The 21,083-nt window shown below is 39.0% G+C and overlaps 2 protein-coding genes and 1 long non-coding RNA gene across 14 annotated transcripts in view; 2 read left to right on the forward strand and 1 right to left on the reverse strand.

Annotated features, from left to right (window-relative positions):
- The window catches only part of LOC107209761 (receptor-interacting serine/threonine-protein kinase 2-like), a 40,913-nt gene extending 38,107 nt beyond the window's left edge, over nt 1–2,806 (forward strand). For 4 of the 5 annotated variants that reach the window (XM_033517248.1, XM_033517246.1, XM_015639784.3 and 1 more), the window contains one exon: nt 298–1,332. In XM_033517248.1, coding sequence (XP_033373139.1) covers nt 298–602 — 305 coding nt within the window. In that variant the 3' untranslated portion in view covers nt 603–1,332. Of the gene's footprint in view, nt 1–297 lie in introns of all 5 variants that reach the window. The other variant, XM_015639782.3, reaches the window with a different exon arrangement.
- Nucleotides 2,807–9,827: 7,021 nt separating this feature from the next.
- LOC107209765 lies at nt 9,828–14,811 on the reverse strand. Of its 2 annotated transcripts, XR_001523686.1 has the most exons (4): nt 14,478–14,811; nt 12,368–12,416; nt 10,585–10,813; nt 9,828–10,046 (listed from the first exon to the last, which is right to left on the reverse strand). It is a non-coding gene; the product is annotated as an uncharacterized LOC107209765 (long non-coding RNA). The 2 variants fall into 2 exon arrangements; XR_001523685.1 differs by lacking the exon at nt 10,585–10,813.
- Nucleotides 14,320–21,083, forward strand: part of SLC7A6 (solute carrier family 7 member 6) — a 29,846-nt gene continuing 23,082 nt past the window's right edge. For 4 of the 7 annotated variants that reach the window (XM_015639785.3, XM_015639791.3, XM_015639789.3 and 1 more), the window contains exons 1-4: nt 14,872–14,951; nt 17,269–17,298; nt 18,411–18,515; nt 20,299–20,862. In XM_015639785.3, coding sequence (XP_015495271.1) covers nt 20,340–20,862 — 523 coding nt within the window. In that variant the 5' untranslated portion in view covers nt 14,872–14,951; nt 17,269–17,298; nt 18,411–18,515; nt 20,299–20,339. Of the gene's footprint in view, nt 14,339–14,871; nt 14,952–17,268; nt 17,299–18,410; nt 18,516–20,298; nt 20,863–21,083 lie in introns of those variants that run through there. The other 3 variants (XM_015639787.3, XM_015639786.3, XM_015639788.3) reach the window with 3 other exon arrangements.

A 21,083-nucleotide genomic window follows, 5' to 3' on the forward strand; every position in this document is an offset into this window, starting at 1 on the left:
GGAAAGGTGTTTTGCACAAAGTTAAATACAGATGCTAGATGAATAGGACAGGACCTGAAAATTTTCTCCCCTCACACAATCAGAGCACTCAGTGGTTTAAAAACACCTATGTGCTGTAATCTGATTGTGAGTTTCAAACACAAGATGAAAATTCTAGTTTCAAACATTGAACACAAACAAACTAACTCCTCCTTCCTTCCTTTCTCTGAGTCTATATTTCTGGTGTTGATGCTATCACTTCCTAACAGCTTCTGGATGAAAAATGGTTTGTCTCATTTTGTTTTCCTTTCACTCAAGGTCCTTGCAGGAAAGGAAACTGCTGTCAAATCCTTGCCTGCCAGAGACAGACCATACTGAACTGCATGACAGAAGGACGCCTCAACCACATCCTCGATGTGCTTCGCTCCCAGCAAAGCCTGTCCCGGATGGACTATGAGACCATCACCTCGTACCCCACAGTGACCGGCCGTGCTCGGGCACTGCTGGACACTTGCCTTTGCCTGGGGGAGAGGGCAGCACAGGCTGTAGTGACTGCACTTTCAGTGAACAAATGTAGTCCTCTGGGACAAGTTATTCATCACCCAGACTGTCCTTTAAGGTAAACAGGCTGTTGTGACTGACTTTTTCACAGCCTGTTGTATGGATCTGAGCTCTAGTAATTTGTGATTGCAAAGATTCATGTTAGTGTCTCACAACCCATTGACTAAAGGCATTTGCCTTCCTACAGCCCATTATTTGAGTACTGTAGTGGAAAAAGCTAACTGGATTAAAAGGTCAAGTCAACTGCTGCCAACAGAAATTGCCAAGACTGGTATAATAAATTCTAATTTGGACCTCAGAGATGGGAGAAGTGCAATATCTGCCACAGCAAACAGAGTTCAATTGAGATGACATCCTATTTCATTGATTTTTTTTTTTAGAAGGGAGGAAAATGAATCATGACTTTTTGGAGGTCACAGTACGAAAGAATGGCTGTTTATAAATACTTCCAAGTAAGGATAATGAACAACAGAATACTGAATGAGGAAAAAAAAATTACTGCCTTTCACTGTGCTCATATCTGAGCCAGATGTTAGAGTGAAAGGCTTCAGAGAATCAAGAAATATTTCTTCAGTAGAGCGTTAAGTAAGACTTGGAAGTTTTATGTTATGCATATAAATTACTTCATTTTCATCACAAATGGTCATGTAATATAGCAGTACTTAGATCAGGACTTTGAAGATGTGGGATTTGGAGTGCACATTAAATGGAAAAATGTTAGTACTTTACATCCATGTATCTCTCTGAATATGTCTGCAGTTCAAATGTAAAATTAAACTAGACAGAAGAGGTTCCAAACTGATAATTTTGAAATAGCGATTCTGCTGAACTGTTGTCATGGTTGTACTCTAATGGGAGACAGCCTGGGAATAGTGGGAGGTTTTCTTGCTCTGTCCTGGACTGAGCCACGGTCACAGATGCTTTGGAGTGTCCTGCTGCTGCTTGAACTCATCTTTAGGTCAGGGACCCTTTGACTTGAGTTCACATGGAGTTCCAGTCTGTTCAGTACAGCAGCACAGAAACATTGCTGTTATCAGAATGTTCCCAGGCACAGTCAAATAAGATAAGTAGTACAGCAAGCAGTGAAAGCAACAAACCAGCCACCAACAAGCACCAGACACCTGTGTACAGAAGCCAAACAAGCCCCATGGTAAGCACAGGAGTCTGTCAACAGATAAACAGCAACAGCTGCTATAAATGTGATCCTGCACATTCCAGCCAAATCTGTTCTTACCTTGAACCCTTCAAGCCTGGATGCTGAAAAGAACATTTGTGGTTCAACCCCAATGGACTACGCTCTACTACGGTAAAGTGAGAAAACTTCTTGGTTGAGATCCAGACAATTTAACAGGTAAAGCAAAAGCTGCACACAAGCAAAGGAAAACATGGAATTCATTTAGCCCTTGCCAGGGGCAGGCAGGTGTTCAGCCATCTCCAGGAAAACAGGGCTCCATCCCACGTAATGGTTATTTAAGAAGACAAATGTCATCACTCCAAATGTCCCCTCCTTCCTCCTTCTTCCCTAGCTGAGCTTGATGCCACATGGTCTGGAGTATCCCTTTGGCCAGCTGTGATCAGCTGTCCCAGCTTGTCCTTCCCCAGCTCCCTGTGCATCCCCAGCCTCCTCCCTGGTGGGGTGAGGGGCAGAAAGGCCTTGGCTCTGTGTGAGCTCTGCACAGCAATAACAAAACATCCCTGAATTGTCAATTTTGACAATTGCTGTTTTCAGTACAAATTCAAAATACAGCCCCATACTGGCTCCTATGGAGAAAATAAACTCTACTCCAGCCAAAACCAGCATTATTTGAAAGGGAAATAATAAGATTGCTTTCTTTATAATGAAAATAATGATATAAGGTGCTAGATTTTTAGAGGCCCAGTGGGGTTTCTTCAAGCTTCATGGCATCAGATTAACATGAGAACTTGTTACACCATCTACAGGTATTTCAATTGCAAAACCATGTTATTTGTTTCCCTATGTTGCTTTTGTTCTCTCTGCAGTTTCAAAGTTCTCACTGAATTCAGTCATTTGGCTGATTGCAAATGTAGTAATGATGTGTTGTCTAGGCACACTTAAGAAATAAGAAATGTGTTACATCAAAATTTCCAGCTACGATTCTGCTGGAACCATAAACATTTTTTTTAATGTAACTTCATTGAACTTTGAGACTGCCTTGAATTAAAAACTTGTTGCAATTAAAAGCAATGTCTATCAGAATATGTTGACAATAGTTTTGCTTATTAAAGGAGCTAAATACCTGTTTCACAGTTGAATTTTTTTCACTTTAAAGTCTACACTTTAAATTGGAAATTTCAACAATCTCTGCTAAAAAAAGGATATCTTGCTTGTCAGGAAAGAAACTGCTGTCATGGTGCTTTGCCTCTTTAAAAAATATAAGATACTCAGTAAAACAAATAAACATTCACCTGTGGGAAATAGTTATAGACCTTTAAAAGAGAAACTAGTAATACTGTTGAAACTTAATAGCAGCTTTCAAAATAATTCTGTTTGTTCTGCTGGATACTTTATACTCCTGTGAAAGAGGTGCTGGCTGGCAGGCTATGCTGTTTTTTTTATCATTGTGGTTTTGACACAGAAACAGTTTTGGCTCTTTTCTAGAAGCAGCTGCCTATTTGAGAATATAATCTGATGCCAAATCTAAGCCCAGCCTTAAATGTTGGTAGAAGAACTGGAATCAAATCAGTGAGAGCACAAGATGTCTGCTTTTCCAGTGTGGTATTTTTGAAGGGACCCTACTCATTTGTTGAAATGAAAAAGTTGATATCAACTTTTTGTTGATACAAAACGTTTTGCTACCAAACTAAAATACAGTTATTTAGACCTGGGACTAGCATAATTTTTTCTCAGCAAACATACATACTCTTATAAAGCCTTTAGTGCGAGCTATTAAAAATGTCTCATATTGATCACTGGTATGAAATATCAAACTGCTGAAAGCTTATGGTATTTTGCTTCTGCCCAAGCTTGTTTATTATTTTTTTATTGTTCTCACCTGTTTTCTTCAGTTGCCTAGATATTACGAAACAATGTAGAACAAATGGCACTGAGCAGGATTAAAGATAGAAGAATCAAACTGTTCTTTAGTATCTATGGGAAGAAACAAGACTTGAATGTGAACAACTGGAGTTGCAGGAAGGAAATGTAAAACATGGGTATCTCTAGAAAACAGCAAGGAGAATAATAAAACCAAGTCACTTCAGGACTGATTGTATAAACTGATTAGTGAAACTGTTTCAGTTACTCAGAAATGACAAAACTAGAATTAATAGTTGTTAAGTGACAAGCTGTACAAATTTTATGAAGGTATTTAAATTTATAAAAGGAATAGCAAGTAGAGTAGGAAATGTTTATTTTTCTGATGTATTGAAATGTAATTTTCTTCTTGACACTGGTTGTAGCTATCTTTTGCTGATTTGCAAAAAGATGACTGTCCCTTGCCCTTTGTCCTAACTACACCATGCTTTTATCTGAGATGGGAGAGTTTCTGCCGTGTAAGAATGTCTGCACTAGAATTTGTTTGAAGTTGATTTGTGGAAAATTAATCTGAGGTACTGCAATGAAATGTTTAAGAGATTAGTCTTTCCAGTAGAGAGCAAGGCAAACAAAGCTATAAATACCACTCAAAACTCGTTCCCAGTGCCTGTTAAAAACAGAGAACAGAGGAAGATAACAAGTCATATTCATAAAATACTAATCTACAAAATTTAAAAAAATGTATTAATGGACTGCTAACATATACAGAAGAATTTTACACCATAAGCACAAAACCTAAAGCACTAATGAAAACATACTAAACCTCAAGGGTCCTTATTTTATTGTTTCAAGTCTGAATCCTACATAACCTTGTAAAATTTTCATGCTTCCCCAGGTTTAGTCACTTGAGCATCACATGTGAAGATCTGTAAGGAAGGTTATGTTCATAAATAAATACTTGTGGGTCTGGTATGTTAGGGAAGGACCCAAACTCATCATCAAGGCAGGCACAGAAAATTTAGATTTCTTTTTGCTATGTATTGATTTCTGAGCTATACAGCTATTAAGTATGCTCTCCTCCAGCAGTACATACTGTCTCCAGGATTGCTGGTGTCTTTTATATCTCGGGAAATCTTGCCTTGCACTATATTCCTATTCATTCTTCTCCTGCACATAGCCCTGCCCTGCCCTCCCCCACTTTGAAAAATACTTTAGTGGTACTCAAAAGACCCTAGCACAGTTTGATTTTGTTCCTTTTCTAGAGAAGCAATTCCTTCATTGCCTGCCTGGAACTACATTTCCTCAACTGAGCACACAGTTGACTTGACAGATGGTATGTCAGCTGAGTTAAACAAAACTCCTGGATTTTGAAGGTAAGTCCACCATCAATTAAACTACCTGACAAAGTCTGAAAAGAACATATTTAATGATTTATTTGGGTTACATTAAATTCAGCTGCAAGAACATATTAATTGTAAGCATTTTGCTTAACCCCAGCAAAAATGGTACATCAGAAGCTTAGACTTACCATTTCCAGCTCTTGTGCTGATACAATTTGTGACCAGTATTTTATTTCCTGCTTTTATTTCTCTTTGCTAAGAACACATGCCAAGTAACATTACAGAAATCTATAGCCTCAAACTGCCATTTTCTCTAGGCTTTAAGAATGATATTTCTTCTTTCGAAGAAGACGTGCATGAGTTAAAGAGCTTCTGGACCTCTTCAACCAGGATGAATTAAATGGCAATAATTTAGAATAAGAACTTACCTCTTAAAATGTGGTAACATGCCAAAGTATCTCAATATCTATTTCCAACTGCTGTACTTGAACTTTCCACAAAGAAAAAACAATATTAATACAAGTAGAAAGCACATCTGAATTTCACTCTTTGAGAAGTAACCTGGCTGTTCTCCAGAAAATTTTGTACAGTTAGTTCTTTCTTTAGCTATCAAGAAAAAAGTGCCATATTAGTTAATAGAATGACTACCAACATTAATTTGTTGTCCTTTGGCCAAAAAGGGCTCAAAGGTTTTTTTCAGTTCATTAGAATGTTACCTGCTGGGGAAAAAATGATACAAGTGACTAAGGAATACACCTGGAAAATATAAAAAAAACAGTTGTATGAGACTTTTGACCTTGTAACAGCTGCAAAATATGTTCCCAATAAAGTTGTCTTTATGCCACCTCCATGTGCTGTGACAGCCTCCTGTCACAGAAGAACAGGGAACTGGAAGGAGAGCCTGGTGAGGCGAGTGCCTGCCGTGTTCCCCGTGTGTCCAAGGTGCCAAAGGAACCCGTGTTTGCCATTCCCTGCAGGCAGTGTTTTAGCAGGAGAACAGTGCTCAGCTCTAAGCATGGACTGAGAAGAACCCAGAAGAGAGGAAAGCTGATAAGCTCATGTTAGGGACATGCTGATAAAATTGTGTGTGTTTGGTCTAGCAAAGAGGAGATGAAGGGCACACAAGAGTCTGGAGCACTGAACATGCAGTGAGGAAACAGAGCACCTGGTCTGTTCTTGTGTTTTGTCATTCTGGACTGGCTTTCAAGCAGGGGCTTAAAAAAGATTTAAAGGCCATCAAGAAGACAGGCTCTTTCCCCATACCCTGAGAAATTAGCAATATTCATGGAACTTTTTTTATCTGACCAAGAGTTCTTTACTTTACAAAATTCATGCAAACAATAGTGATTTACTAAACATTTTCCCTCAGCCTGTTCAGTTTATTTATGCAAGCTATAAACATTTGAAGTGATTTGAAGGGAAAAAGTAACATGTTTTTGCTTGGAGCTAAATAACATGAATATTTATAACTACCCTGTAACTCAATCACTATTTATTCCACTAACACCTACCTGTGAAGTCATGGGCCTGTTAGTGAGTCAGCTGTTGACAATGGAATAGAGTTAACTTGAATTAAAGAGCCCTGGAGATTATTTCCACCCTTTACAGTGTTGCTATGAATTCTTAATAGAAGGCTCTTCTACATTTTTGCTTTTCAGCAGATCATGGTTGGTCATCTTCTCTCAAATACAGTGAAAATGTTCCATTTTTATTAAAATGCAGTCTTTATCAAGCAAGATTTCTGTCAGTCCATTACATGTTTGCTGAGAGAGCTACTTCACATTCATGTATTTTCTTCCCTCTTTTCACATGAAACCACAGGAACATTAAAAAAGAACCCCTTATGACATACAATGTTAAAATGCAAACAAAATAACAGAAAGAAAGAAGAGGTTGTTACTTGTGCTGAACGGGTATGACCTCACACAGAAATTTGATTGTTTTTCTGATAGACTGCATGTCTCAGACAGGTTTTATTAAACACTGTATGACACTAAAACATTTACAGCCAAAGAAATATTTCAACTCAAGGAGGCTTTCTGCAAAACAAGGCATTGCTCTGCTCTCCTCCCTTCTGCTCTGACTCCTGCAGAGCTGGTTCAAATGCAGTCTGGCAACTCTGGCTAAAATCTTTTCACTCCACTGCAATCAATCATATGCTGGAACTCAAACCTGCAGATTTATTTGTTTTCAGAAAACTCACACTTTTGCAGAGAATTCATTAAATGTACAAGGGAGGAGAGATTTGGATGCTGTTTTATATTATGTCTTTCAAAACTAAAATTACATTTAATTTTCAGTAAGATATATAAGAAGATTTTAACTCCTCAGTTGTTACATTTTGATGTATTTAGTAAGAATGTTTTCCTGTATTCCATTTACTAGCCTTTCAATATAGCTATTAAATTAATTCTTAAAATCAGAGAAGCATTTAGATTGCAAAGACCTTTAAGATCAGAGTCTAACAGTAAACCTAACACTGCCAAGTCTGCTGCATTCTTAGCTGGTCGGAGACTATTTATCTTGGTTTAAATCTCATAGTAACAGTCAGCTTCTTCACCCAAATTAGACCCCATCAGTGAAAGCTGTAATTTCTTGTTCGGTGTTCTTTATGTCCATCTTTAGTAGCAAGAGAAGGAGCACGGGGCCTGTGGCCAGGCCTCTCCTGACTGTAACAGTGACAATTGACTGTACCAGTTACTGTGCACAGACAGACACAGCTGCAGAGGGAAAGGTGCACTCTAGATTTGAGACTTCAAGATATGCTTGGGCACGTAGACAGGATTTTTCTTATTTGTTATTACAGCCAGCTATTTAATCACAGATGTTTTCCTTAGGCAAAGGAAACCTTTTTAAGGAACAAAATAAAAGGCAATCATCAGGATTTCACAGCTGTAATTTTACTGTATGCTATACATTGGATTTAACTCCAACAGCATGCAATGTAGCTGCCTCCTGATTATTTCAGTACAACCACCTAATCTAAATCTTTGGGTTTTGTTTAATGACACAGCCTCACAGTTATCTACAATGTATACCATTCTACCATAGAATAATCCAAAATAAAAATTTCCCCAATGATACAACACTTCAGTAATAAAATTTGCTCTTTGTAGTAAGGACAAATACAGCGTTGTTCGTGTAGTATGACACTGAGCAACCTACGTGGCCAAGTGACCGATGTGCGGGGTGAGGACACTTGCAGGACTCCAGCCATAACGTTTATTGCATGAGATGACACTGATGACCCATCTCAACAAATAACTTGGCTGTCTTCTGTAGTTTCAACATAAGCTGAGGTCTTCTATATTTTCCCATACTAGTGACACTGAGGTAAAAATAACTCCCTGACCTCCAGAGTGTAATATGACACATGAGGTTTAGTTTCCTTTATCCTCCTGCCTAAGCTCTAACACTAAAGCCCAAGTGTTTGCTCCTACTTCATTTAGTCTTCCAGACTCATATAAAAGTAAAGACAACAATGTCACCAATAAGTGACCATGTGTCATTAAATCAGGTATTCAGAATGTTCATAGCCTGTGGGATTCCAACTGAGAAAAAGTAGTACTAAAAAACCTGGCAGTGAACTTCAAAAAAGTAAATACTTTCTTCTGGAACTAAAGTATACCTGTAAGTGTCTGAAGCATAGCTTTCAGTGTTTTCAAAAGTTTGATTTATGGCACTTCACAGTATGTGACTGGGAAGCTGAAAAGGCTTTTCATAGTTCCAGGGATCTTGCATAATTTGGGAAACTCTTGGTAGTTCTTAATTAGTCCACTACTATTTGCTCCGTGGGACACTGTACATACCAAGTAATCAAGAGCCAAGCGAGGAACAAAGAAGCAGAGTGCAAAACACTCACAAATAACCTGCTGAGAAATAATTTCTGAAAAGTTAGCAAAGTCAACCATCATTTTAATTTTAGGGCTGGATGCTTTCTAATAATAGCAAAGAATGGATTTGTAATTGGAACAACTATACTGGCAGACAAAAGACTAAACCCATTAACAAGGCTATCCTATTTACTGCAAAGGCAAATGGACTGGCAATAAATCCCAACTCTTAAAGACTCTTTTAGCATTAAGATGTTTTACATCTCAATTGTTAAGGTGTACTTCTAAATAGTAAGAAACTCTGAAAATCTTCCTCATGGAAAATGTAGCAGGACCTTGAGTGACAACTTCAAAGGTGCTCTGATCTTTGTGAAACAACATGGTTTTGTTTCTTGTACAAGGTTTACTAATTAGAACTTATTTGTCACTCTTACCACACATACATGAGAGTGTTCCCCTTAGAGGCAAAATATATGAGATCAACAGGCATTGGAATTTTTGATCAACACACAAGGTGCAGAAAGGTCTTTGAGATTATGTTTCAGAAAACCTGACTTTTAAAGGCAACATAAATTTGGATCAAATAAAACCACAGAATCCCCCAGAAGTCTGAAAGTTTAGGGAATAAAGGCTGTCCTTACTTCTGTTCATCCAACTGTTCCTACATTGTAAAGTATTGTGTTATTATAAGTTCTCTAAATAAAATAGCAGAGATCTTTTATTAAAGGTCCAACTTTATTTGTGGTGTACAAACAACTCAGGGTAATTCTGTAATTAAGAGAAAAGTAACAGGAGTGCACTAAAAGCAAAGATGGAAGGGTGGGATCAGCACTGATGGGGTTGTAGTCTAACATGTTGCATTCAAAGTGGCTCTGGTAAGGAACATCTGGTTGTATTTAAATGGCAAAGTTTGGACTCAGCATGATAACACAAACAAAATGATGACATTGGCTTCAGCCTCTGGTAACCAGCTGCTTGCGAAAAGTGTCAATGTAACTACTGCTGAGTATGATCAGAAGCTTCTAAGCTTCCATACCTTTTTCCTGCTTTTAAACAAGAGAGAGAGAGAGACAGGTAACACAAGCATATCAACAAAGGACTGACAATAATACAGGGGAATCTGTAACAGAAAGCAACTTTACTGTTTTGAAGAAAGTCTGAGTGGTTGTATTAGAAGGCCAGAGTTACTCAAGATAAAAGAACAACCTAACCCAACAGATGTCTTTAAACTGTCTCATCCAGAAGAAATTTATTTAAATGCTGTTGAACTGTGTTACAAACATTAAAACTAAGGACTTCATATTCTTCAATCATTGTTCCCACATACTAATTTGGGACCTGAAACAAGAAAAAATACTTATTCTTAAGATGCTATTTTTTAAAGCTACAAATCCTCCTTAGTTTGTTTTTATACATAATCACTTTTAATAGCCTTCAAAATTGACATGGACAAAGAGTATTATCTTTAATGCAGTGTTATAAGACTTGTGAAACAATTATTCTAAATCCCATGTTGTTTTCCAGGAAAATGAAGACTGTGATTCATTCACTCTCATTAATAAATAGCCAGATGCTCATGAAGTTAATTCAACACAGATAAGACAAATTGTATAATCAAAGGGTAGGGTCTCAAAGCTGAATGATTTAGTTGTCTAGAACACTAAGCCAAACCGTGTTTTAAAACAAGTATATGTACAAGGGACGTTTTTTTCCAAATAAACCCCCAAAACTGACCAGGAAAAATACGTGATGTATTGTACATTCCCCTTGTAATAAAGAAGATTACATGAGCAAGACAAATGGAAAATGAAAATATAAGGTTTGTGACATTAATCAAAATAGTGATAAAAAAGTCCTAGAGACCATTGAAGTTTACCTAGAGATGACTGAAGATGCAAATAGTTTTGCTGGTGTTTCTTTGCCCTCCTAGCAAAGTTAACATTTGAAAACTTGGCCATGTTTTAGAAGATATCTATTCCCACTTCTGCTTTGCAGCATGGACAGCACTGAACAAAACCAGCTTGCAATAATGTGCAACAAAGATATGTATAAGCAAATGATAAATTTTGGTGAGAGTAGATGAGGCAGTGAAAAGAAAAAGGTACCTGAAAGGCAACAGAACCAGATAAGACAAATAAAATTAAAAGATGGGATGTCAAAGCTTATTTTACAGTCCGTTTAAAAAAAACTTTAGTATAGAGAAGCTAAGTTTTCCATAAAAGAAAGACTAATGTTAATTTTCAGAGTATTTAAATAACTGCAGTTGGACAAGACAGAGACGTCCCACAGTTTCTGTTCCTTAAAGGGATATTTTCTACTACCTCCTGCTCCACTCCTAGCTTATTCCACATTTGTACTTTTGTGATTATGATAATAAAAAGCCTACCTTCATAGAAGTATTGTTTTCTGCCAGCTTAAGTGAGCAAAATTGCCTTACAGAGGGGGCTGGGCTAGTGCCAGCACCAGTCAAATGCTGAAGGCCAGTGGAGTAGGAGGAGACATGCAGCTAGGAGCAGGGGAAGGTATATACAGAAGCCTAAATTTTCTAATTGCATGGCACTTTGGTGCTTGTAGTCACTCTCATATGTAAATCACACTTACTTAAACCACCTAGCACAGAAATTTCTACAATGGAATGATGACAGTAAAAAGCAAGGGCAAAGTATAAGTGAATTTGTTTTTGTAAATGAAGTCACTCAGCTTTAACCAAAGAAAAGAAACAGGTGCACTTACATTTTTGAACTGACTCTGTTTCCTGAAATACATAGTTGATACTGTGTTTGTTGTTTGAATTGATTAAGGTTGAAAAATTACCAAAAAATAATCTCTGCTTTTAAGTACTTATAAAAATTGTCATTTGCTGCGATCTGGCTAAACTCCAGATTTACTGTCCTGGACAATTTCATGACCCCTGTGAATAACTCCTGCATCCACAGAATGTACATTTCAAAACAAACATCAAAGTGGTTCCAGGAGTCATTCTGTATGGTAGAATTTTAAAAAGAACCAGCAAAAACCATCAAACACATGGCTGGAAGCAATATTTCCATCCTAAATTCCAATTGTACGATGAGTACTACTTACATTTACACAGCACCCCTTCAGTGCTGACCCTTAAGGAGCTCAGTGCATGCTCATTCTTCCATGAATTAAGTGCATGAGCAACACATTCTTGGGGGACTTATGCTGTAAGGATATGCTTAAACTCACCAGAATGAACTTGTGAACAAGTACAAAGCTGATGTATAAGGTTCCAAACTCACTTAGATTTAATAGCAATTTTTAACCTGGTTTTGTCATGTTCTAAGACCATTTAATGAATATCATACAGATTTGGTTTCCTGTAATCTGATGTTCTTTCAATTTGGTTTGTTTGCAGGTATTTAATCAGTTTATTTTTCAAGCTTTTTGAGTTGAATTACATTTTCTAAGATATGTCTAAGTGGAAATATTAGTCAGACACAAAAAAGCAGATAGGGAAAAACTCACATACTAAACCAAACTCAGTCTGACTTTGTTCTCATTAGCTAATTAGATAAGATCTTAACTTGATTAAATTAGCATCAGATAAAACCCTAGGGGAAACTAAACCTTTTTTAGCTGTTTTTTTTGTCTGCTAGCACTTAGAGAATACACAGTCCTGTATAAATGTAACTTACCAGTGGCCATTTATGGAGCATCAGGGAAGAGCCATATAATTTATGAAATCTGTAACAAGAGAAGAAATAAAGGAGTCCAGACTTACATTTTGCTTCCACAGTAAAATGGAAAAAGTTATTTATGAAATATGAACCTTACCAAAATGGACAAAAATATCTATCTGCATGATTTTGCTGAGGTTTGCTTCTGCTCACTTGCAAACATTTAGAAGCATTGTCTAACCTTGTGATGGTATCCTAACTTGGATCTCTCATGCCAAACTCTACAGTGTTCTAAGTTTTCATAATTCAGAGGTGAACTTCTATTTTGAAACCCTCAAATGGGCACTTTCTCTAACAAATACTTTTCAGAGTTCTACTAAAGTAAAATGTCATTCTCTATACTTCCAGTACATGCCTAATAATTTGTTTCCTGTGTCTTGTCAGTTCTAAAGGCAATTCTACAACTAGCTCACATTTTATAAGTCCATTTTTTTGAGAAGTGAATTCTTTCTTCAGTAGATTCAGTCATGAGAGAGTTCAAAAGGCAGTCTAGCAACAACTGAAATCAGCTTCATCTTTTACATTCACACTCAATCCACTTTTTGATTAATGTGCGAGACAACTGTTGCAAACACCCATCTACCTGCAAATCCTGTACTACAGAACACAGGGCACTAGCACATTTGTAGAATGGCTAAATACAATTACCACCTAATGACTGCTTTCTGGTTCATATTATCTTTGTAACAATCGGTTTCATACAGTAAGAATTTAATTATATTCTGGGGATGTCATCTACATTTTTATCTTCTGTCAGTGCTGTATAAGTGGCTTAAAAACAAAGAAATCGCCTATCAGGGCTGTTAAGCTCCCAGAAGGCAGCAGACTGGTTTTGTTCGGTGCTTTGCAACACTGTCAGTAGCTTTAGCAGGTAACAGATTTAGCATAGCTTGAGTCTGACAAAATCCAAACAAAGAGTTGAGACGAATATAATTAAAGAGCTGAGATGACCCCGCTCCTGTAAAAGAGTATGTTTTGCTATGGTGCTTTATAGTTTAGAAATAAAGTCTAATGTAATTATCTTCTTTATGTGCACTTAAAAAGCCAACTTTTAACAATAACAAAAAAAGTTTCTTAATTAATTTTTATCCAAACACAATGTAATGAATATCTGGAGATATAGATGAGTGCAGCAGTTGCTTGGTAGCCTGATTGTCTCTGTGACAACAAAGGAAAACAATTCCTTGATAAAACACACAACCTTTGAGAGAGGAAGCAGAATGGAAATCAGAAATGCAAGCCTTGTGGCGATAGAATTGGACTCCACTATTGCATTTACTAGCACATTTATGGGTATTACAGTGCACAGTTTGCCTTTCCCTCCTATTTTACAGCTTTATAATTTTTATTTACCCCTAAGATTTTTACCCTTTTGATAAACTTCACCTCTGTCTTATCTATGTTAGATGGTAGATAATAACCATGGAGCAGGGAAGGGAGGAGTAATTAAATAGTTTAGACTATCCTGTCTCCTGAGCCCTGTTGTCTTTCCAGGCACTGACCATCCCTTTGTCTCGTGGGGAGCAGCAAAAAGGTAATAAAAGAACATTAAGAGGGGGCTGTGGCCTGGGGGTCACTGGCTTAGATGGAGTAAAACTATTAATCTGCTGGAGGAAGACAAGAATGCTTTCATTACACCCTAGATATATCTGCTGGATGGCAAATTCCTTACTATTCTACTCAGACACCATAGGGCACTTTTAAATCACGATTCTGCGAAGTCCATTGCATGTATTTTAACGGAGTCAGATTTGGGGTGTAGATATGCGCCTCTTGGAAGCTGGAACACACCAATGGTAGTTCTACTTTCATTTCCATATCCACTATGACTGGCGCATAGGACCTATGCAGTAAAAACCAAAAGTATCACCGGATTTTAGCGTTTCCACCCTCTCAGGCCCCTCAGTCTCGAGCTTGAGGGTCTTTCAGGTATAACTCATACGGGTGTAACTCATGTGGATGTAACTTCGTGCAGCGCCCGCCGGGGCCCCGTGTCCCCGAGGCCCTGAGGGACGGCGGGGTGAGGGCAGGGCCCCAGCCCGGGCAGGGAAAGGCGCCGTTCCCGTACCGTCAGCGCTAAGGATCTTCTTCATGCTGCCCCCGTGGCAAAGGGGGAGGCTGGTCCCCCGCTCCGGCTGCGGCGGGGGAGGCGATCGCGGCTCTCCTCACCCACCGGTAGCGGAGGGGAGGCCGTGAGTTTCGTGGGGCAGGGGGGAGCCTCGGCCCTATAAACACCTCCCTGCGCACCAGCGGGTGACGGAAGGTCCCGCGCAACCCTTGCGGAGCTGGGGGGCTCCTTGCAGCTTCTCCCTCCGAACGACCACGCGAGTGGATTTCGGCTGGCAAGGGGCGAGGAGGCGATGAGGGAGGGGATTGCGGCGCGACGCGGCCGAGAGGCGGGGTCGGGGATGGCGACGGGGACGGCGATGCCGGCGTGGGGGGGGGGCGGGGCGGACGTGCCGCCATCGCCTGTGGGGTGCCAACGGCCGGGGAGCATCCCGAGACAGCTCGAGGTAACACGGTTCCGGCCAGCGCAGCCCCGGTGAGGTTTCGGCTTCCTTCCCAGCTTTCCTTCAGTTCCCTTCACCTTGAGGGAAGGCGGGCGGTGAGCGGCCTCAGTGCGGGGGCTGCCGGCGGCAGTGCCTGCCCTGCAGAGCATCTGGGGCGGCGGCTTTGGCCACCCGGGCTGCTGCAAATGTGCGGCGGTAGCCAGATAAATGCCGTGTGTGTTTCCATATTGTCTTTAAACGGCTCCTGCAGTCTGACAGCCCCCGTTTGAGGCGGGTGCCTGCAGCTGCTTCCTTTCCGGGGCTGTCCAGAAGGCATGAAATCTGTGTGATCCTCGCTTATTTTATAAGGAGAAAGAGGGTCACCACGGCTCGTGCGGAGCGGAGCGGCCTCCGAGAGTAGCAATGATACCCCTGCAAATGCCCCCTCCCTCCTGCGGCGGGACCCCCTCAGGGGCTCAGGCCGGCGGGACAGCCCTTGAGGTCACGCTTATGGCGACTCGAGGTTTTGTGAAGCCTTCAGTGCTTTTTGGTAGTGGGTACCGGTAATTGTAACCGCTCTTAGCCCACTTCAGTGTCCTGCTCGCTTAGCGTGACCCTCAGGCCAGCACGCCTTTGCTTGCTGGCGTTTAGTAGTAATTTTTATTGTTTTATGTGTTTTTAAATGAAGCATATTAACTACAATCTGGTCAGGCGCGGCTGCAAGTGCCACCTAAAGAGTACAGATGGGCGTAGCATGTGCCTTTTGGCATTATTTCCCTCCCTTTTAAGAGGTTTCTGCTTTTCTGCCCCAACTTTAAAAATAAGGCGAATTACTTTAACAAACTCTACTATCGTTCCTTTTATCTTTACCTGATGTAAATTTCACCAGATGTTCCTCTCACTGCAGTAGCTTTGTGCACTCCCAGCCTAAATCGAGACTGATTAAAGTGCCTGTTGAGACCTTACTTCTTTTTTTCCCTTGGAACTATAATAATGAAAAATACGAAAATATATGAAAATATGACTTACTACCATACTGATAAACTATCAAGTGAAAAAATTGCCGTAGTAACTTCTCTTTCATACCTTTTTACATGATAAACATACCTTGTATTTTGTTTTAAAAACGGATATTACAGCCAATTCTATTTGATCAAAAGTTTGTTAGTAGGATTTTTTTTAAAATTGTGCTGAAGATGGTGTGTTGGTATATGCAAGCACAAAAGACTTGGTTAAACATATTAGATCTTTACACTGGGAATTTTTTTTGTCACACGGCTCTCCTATTTGTTAAGCTTATGTATGGTAGGGCAGCGATTCTTCTCCCAGCAGAAAAAGAAAAACTTGGCAAACTCTAAGCCTTTCCCATGTAAATGTCCACACTAAACATATAAATATATACATTGCCTAAATATATACACTGCCTTGAGTAAGCATTTCTGGGACTTACGGCCTTTGCTCTGTTGGTGCTTAAGTCACTGGAGACTTTGATGCTGTTTGCCTGTATAGAGCAATCTTGACTCTTGCTATAGAGCCAATCATTCATTGTATTCAGAAATAGGAGTCTTACATCTGGTATATGTGAATAGCCAAAGTGTGTACGTAAAGCTGTGTTACAATGAGAGTTGTTTTATGCAATCAAGAACACCAGAAATCTGCGCTAATGAGTGGGTATCGTATAAAAGCATAGCAAACACAGTAAGCTTTTAGCAGTTTGGTACTAAATTGCTTGCAGGTTCATCCCAGGTCGAATAACTGACAACTGTTCCGTTCAGTGGGGGAAAGGGAATCTTGGCAGATGGTTTCTCTTTCCTTCCCCTTCAAGGAGGGAAACCCTGTAACACAGTGTTAGTACATTGCTAATTGCATGTCAACCTTCGTCAGCTCTTCTCATACCTGGCCACGGTGTTATAGGCCTTACCAGAAGACAAATTTTTGGTGAAACAGTGAAGTGATCCTAGTTTCAGGTCACTCTGTCCTGGTTTCGTATCATAGCTTTCTATACCTACAGCAAATCCACATCAGTTAAAAAAAAAAAAAAAAAAAAAAAAAGAAATCTACATATATCAGCAAAAAGGTTCCTCAGAGCTGCAGTGATCAGCAAAAAAGAGTTGAAGACACTGTTGCACAAGGGTGAGGGATGAGGAAATCCACGTGTCAGTTTGCTTGTGTGAAGGCAGAGCCTTGCATTAGCTGTAGCACTCCTGTGGCTCGGTTTTGGCAGCCTTAGAGATTATTCTGGTAGTATTTTTAGCTGCAGTATAGTAGGATTATAGTATGTTAGAAAATGTATACTATTTGTCTCTGATTCAATAATGATCTTGTGACAGATTCATGGATTTTAATGTATGTGTTTTTTCTCTGACATAGGTTCGGTTAGTCTGCTTTCCTTCTTCCTTGGTAAGTTTTTTTCCAATTGGTCAAAGCTCCAGATTCTGATTCGATTTAAGATTAAGTGAAGTACTTGAAAGAAAAAACCTGCCAACACTTTTGATTTTGTCAAAGGCAGTATAACACATCACGTGATTCGGGCAAATAAGCCATTCCTGCCCTGAAGGCTTTAAAGGGCCTGAAGAAAACAATCAAAACTAGAGAAGAGAGCTGTTGTACACACCTTCAAGCAAATTCTGGTTGTTGGCAGAATTTTGGAATAGCTATAGTAGGCTCGGCTCAGAGGGGAAGAAGGAGAGTTGCGGCACAAGACAGTCTAGGTTGTGAGATACTGTGATTGTTCTTTCCTGGGTGTAGATAGTAGGGTAAGAAACAGTCAAGGTCATCAGTAACAAAACTGTGTAGAACTGCAGTCACGTGTTGCTAATTGAGGTGGAGGCATTTGGGCAGGTACTGAGTCTGTAGTTGCAGGTAATTAGATGCACCTCTGAACTCCAGACCATGAGGTAAATCATGGTTACTCTGTGCAAAACTGGCTCCATGTTAACACACCAGGTTTGATGGGATTTGAATTATTCAATTGACCTAAATCATCAAAATGCCTGAGTATGCCATGTAATATATATGCTTCTGATTAATTTGTACTTTGGGAGGTGTTCAGGAGGACATGGAAATGATGATTAGGATATGTGAGTAAGAAATAAAGCTGTGTAGTTACCACCAAAGCAGTGTTATACATTCGTGATCAGTTCTTAACATATTTACACAGTTTTGTCCTGTTGCTGTAAGGGCTGAAAATGAACATGGCATGTTTTCAAATGGCAGTTGGATGCCATAATAATAGCTGTAGTATTGTTGTTTCTTCTGCTGACTTTTGTTCGGGGTGGATTGCCTTCTGAAAAACATTTGTGTCCTGTCACGAGTTCTTTTCATTGAAATCAAAAGACTCAGTTTGGAGTTGAATGATATTTTTATGCATCACAAGTGTTCTTTTAAATCCACTTCTCACAGCCAAATTAGTAATGAAAATATCTGTTTTGTTAATTTGTTCTGCTGTTTTGCAGAGCTTGCTGATGACTGCATCATATTTATAATTGATTAATGATTATATGCATTTACAGATAATAACTTCCTCTTGTAAAGTGAACAAATAATCTTGTGAATTTATGGAGCACGTGTATTATTGAAGACTTAGCTCTACTACACCAGTAACAGAAAGTCAGACGGTAAGTGTAACAACAGTTGCGATAAATTTACTTTGCTTTTCCTTTGCAGTTTTGCAGACACTTGTCTGTAGTAACTCGTGTGTAGAAACTCTCTTCTAGTTAATTTAATTTTGTTGGAGGTGCCTCATTATAGTATGCAAGCTTTTAAGTTCTGAAATGGCAGTGATTAAGTTCTGGAAGTTTGAAAATTTTGGTCTAATTGTAAGTGTGAAATTTGATGTCTTCTGGTATATCTGTGATACTAGATGGTGACTCGTATAAACAATAAAATGTGTATTTAGTAATTAAGCATCTTTAAAGTGTTTATTTGGAGTATTGAGGGGAAAATAAACCAAAAGACATCCAACTAAACAGATGGATGATGATCTTGCATTATTTAAAAGAACACAGTCTCTAAAGATTCATGTGTTGGACATGAATGATGTCATATTTTTCAATAAAAAAATTGTACTCCATTTCAATTGAAGTTACTTTTTTAAGTGATTAAAATAATCTTTTTAATTGGCACATCTTCATTCTAGTTCAGGGATGGCAGGTCAGATATTCTGTGCTTTAGTATACCAGTGTTGGCTTTATGATAAAGGAGGGGTATTCTCTCCAGAAAGGTGTGCCTGCAAGAGCTTGTATGTTCATATGTTACTAGATGCGCATGTAGTTTGTAGTTTAACTGCATGTTGACCTTTCAAAATTCCCATATTCAGGTTTGTTTTCTCAGTTTACAAGTTTATTGTAGTTAGAAAACCTCTTGTAAAATTAGTGTTACCCCAAAAAAAGCACAAAATACACCCCACACTAGATTAGCTGGTTTATTCTAATTGACCCAGATTTTCTTTTTTTTTCCTATTGTATTGTAAAAGGCTGAAGTATACACTAACGGTTTAATCAGGGGCAGGGCAAAGGAAAACTTGTGTAAAATGAGTTTAATGGGTCTTATTCAGAATTATCAATGTCTTCTTGATCTAAGAGATTTTATTAGCAGTAACTTGCTTTTGGAAGGCATGGGAGCATTTTCTGGAGACTTCAAAAGGTGGTTCTTTTCCAGTCAGTCAGTTGTGATGCAGAGAAAAAAGGGTAATTTCTGTGTCCTTAGATACTGTTAAATACAATTGCTAATGGAGGAATTTGGATTGAAACTACTGTGGGCCTTTATGTACAGTCTGTACTTTCAGATAACGGAGTAATGAGGCAGTGAGATCTGGAGACAGTTCTGGGGAGGGAGCGAACTGTGGTGTCAGTCAGAAGTCAAGGGTTGCATCAAGGGCATTGTGGAGTGAGTAGCTCTGCCTATGGCCCTTAGCAAGAGCCCTCAGTGCATTGGTAGCATGTTACTAGATCACTCATATATTATCTCTGAAAGAACAGTAATTGGATTGGTATTTTTAGTATTGCAAGACATCTATGTTCATGCTTAGAACTTCCATCTTGGTCTTGTGGTGCTTCCTTATCTATAACATCTCACTGTCCTTCTTTCTGTTCTTTCTTCTGGTCTTCTCAAGATGGGAGTATTTTAATTCTGTCCTTCCTACAGTTTTGTTTGTTTTCCTAATGGTAGAAGTTCCTCTCTCATCCTCGGTTATATAGGAATTTGTCTTTTGGTTTGTCTGTGTTGGTTCTGCTGTTTAACTGTGCATGAATTTGACTTTGTGTAAAAAAACAAATATGAAGCAACAAGAGGTAATAATTTATATTTATAACTCATAGGGTAAAAAGATGAAAAAAAGATTTTGCAAGAAAGTCATAAAAAAGAATTATAATGATTTCAGCTGTCTATATTTTGTTTTAGATTGTGATTTGGAGTCGTGGAGAATTCACAGTCTTTCCACAATGGCAGAAAGGACAGATGACACAAAATCACAAATTTCACTGGCTGCATACAGCCCCGTCAATAAATCAGAAAGGACAGATCCAAGTAGAACACAGGATGGAGATGAAAATACATTACAACTGAAGAAAGAAATATCTTTACTAAATGGGATAAGCCTTATTGTAGGCAACATGATTGGTTCAGGTATCTTTGTCTCTCCCAAAGGAGTTCTCATCTACAGCAAATCTTATGGATTGTCTTTAGTAATTTGGGCAGTTGGAGGGATATTTTCAGTCTTTGGAGCTCTCTGCTATGCTGAACTTGGAACCACTATTACAAAGTCAGGAGCCAGCTATGCATATATCTTGGAATCTTTTGGGAGCTTCATTGCATTTATTCGTTTGTGGACCTCACTCCTCATTGTTGAACCAACTAGTCAGGCAGTCATTGCCATCACCTTTGCTAACTACATAGTTCAGCCTTTCTTCCCTTCTTGTGACCCTCCGTATGTCGCTTGTCGTCTCATAGCAGCTGCTTGTGAATGTAAGTAGTTCTTGACATTTACTGTGCTAAGTTTTTCTCCAGGGTATGTTTTATTAAAACAAATCTTAGCCACACTCAGAGTTGTTGCATACTGGATCTGCAATGGTTTGAGTTACAGTGGGGAAAAGAGCAATTCCAGCACATCAGTAACTTGCAGGTGTTCAGACAGTGAACCATTTTCTGATTTGGAAGCGGAACAAGGTATTGAACTCTTCAAGCTT

This window comes from Parus major, chromosome 11 (assembly GCF_001522545.3).
Source record: "Parus major isolate Abel chromosome 11, Parus_major1.1, whole genome shotgun sequence".
Classification (NCBI taxonomy): domain Eukaryota; kingdom Metazoa; phylum Chordata; class Aves; order Passeriformes; family Paridae; genus Parus; species Parus major.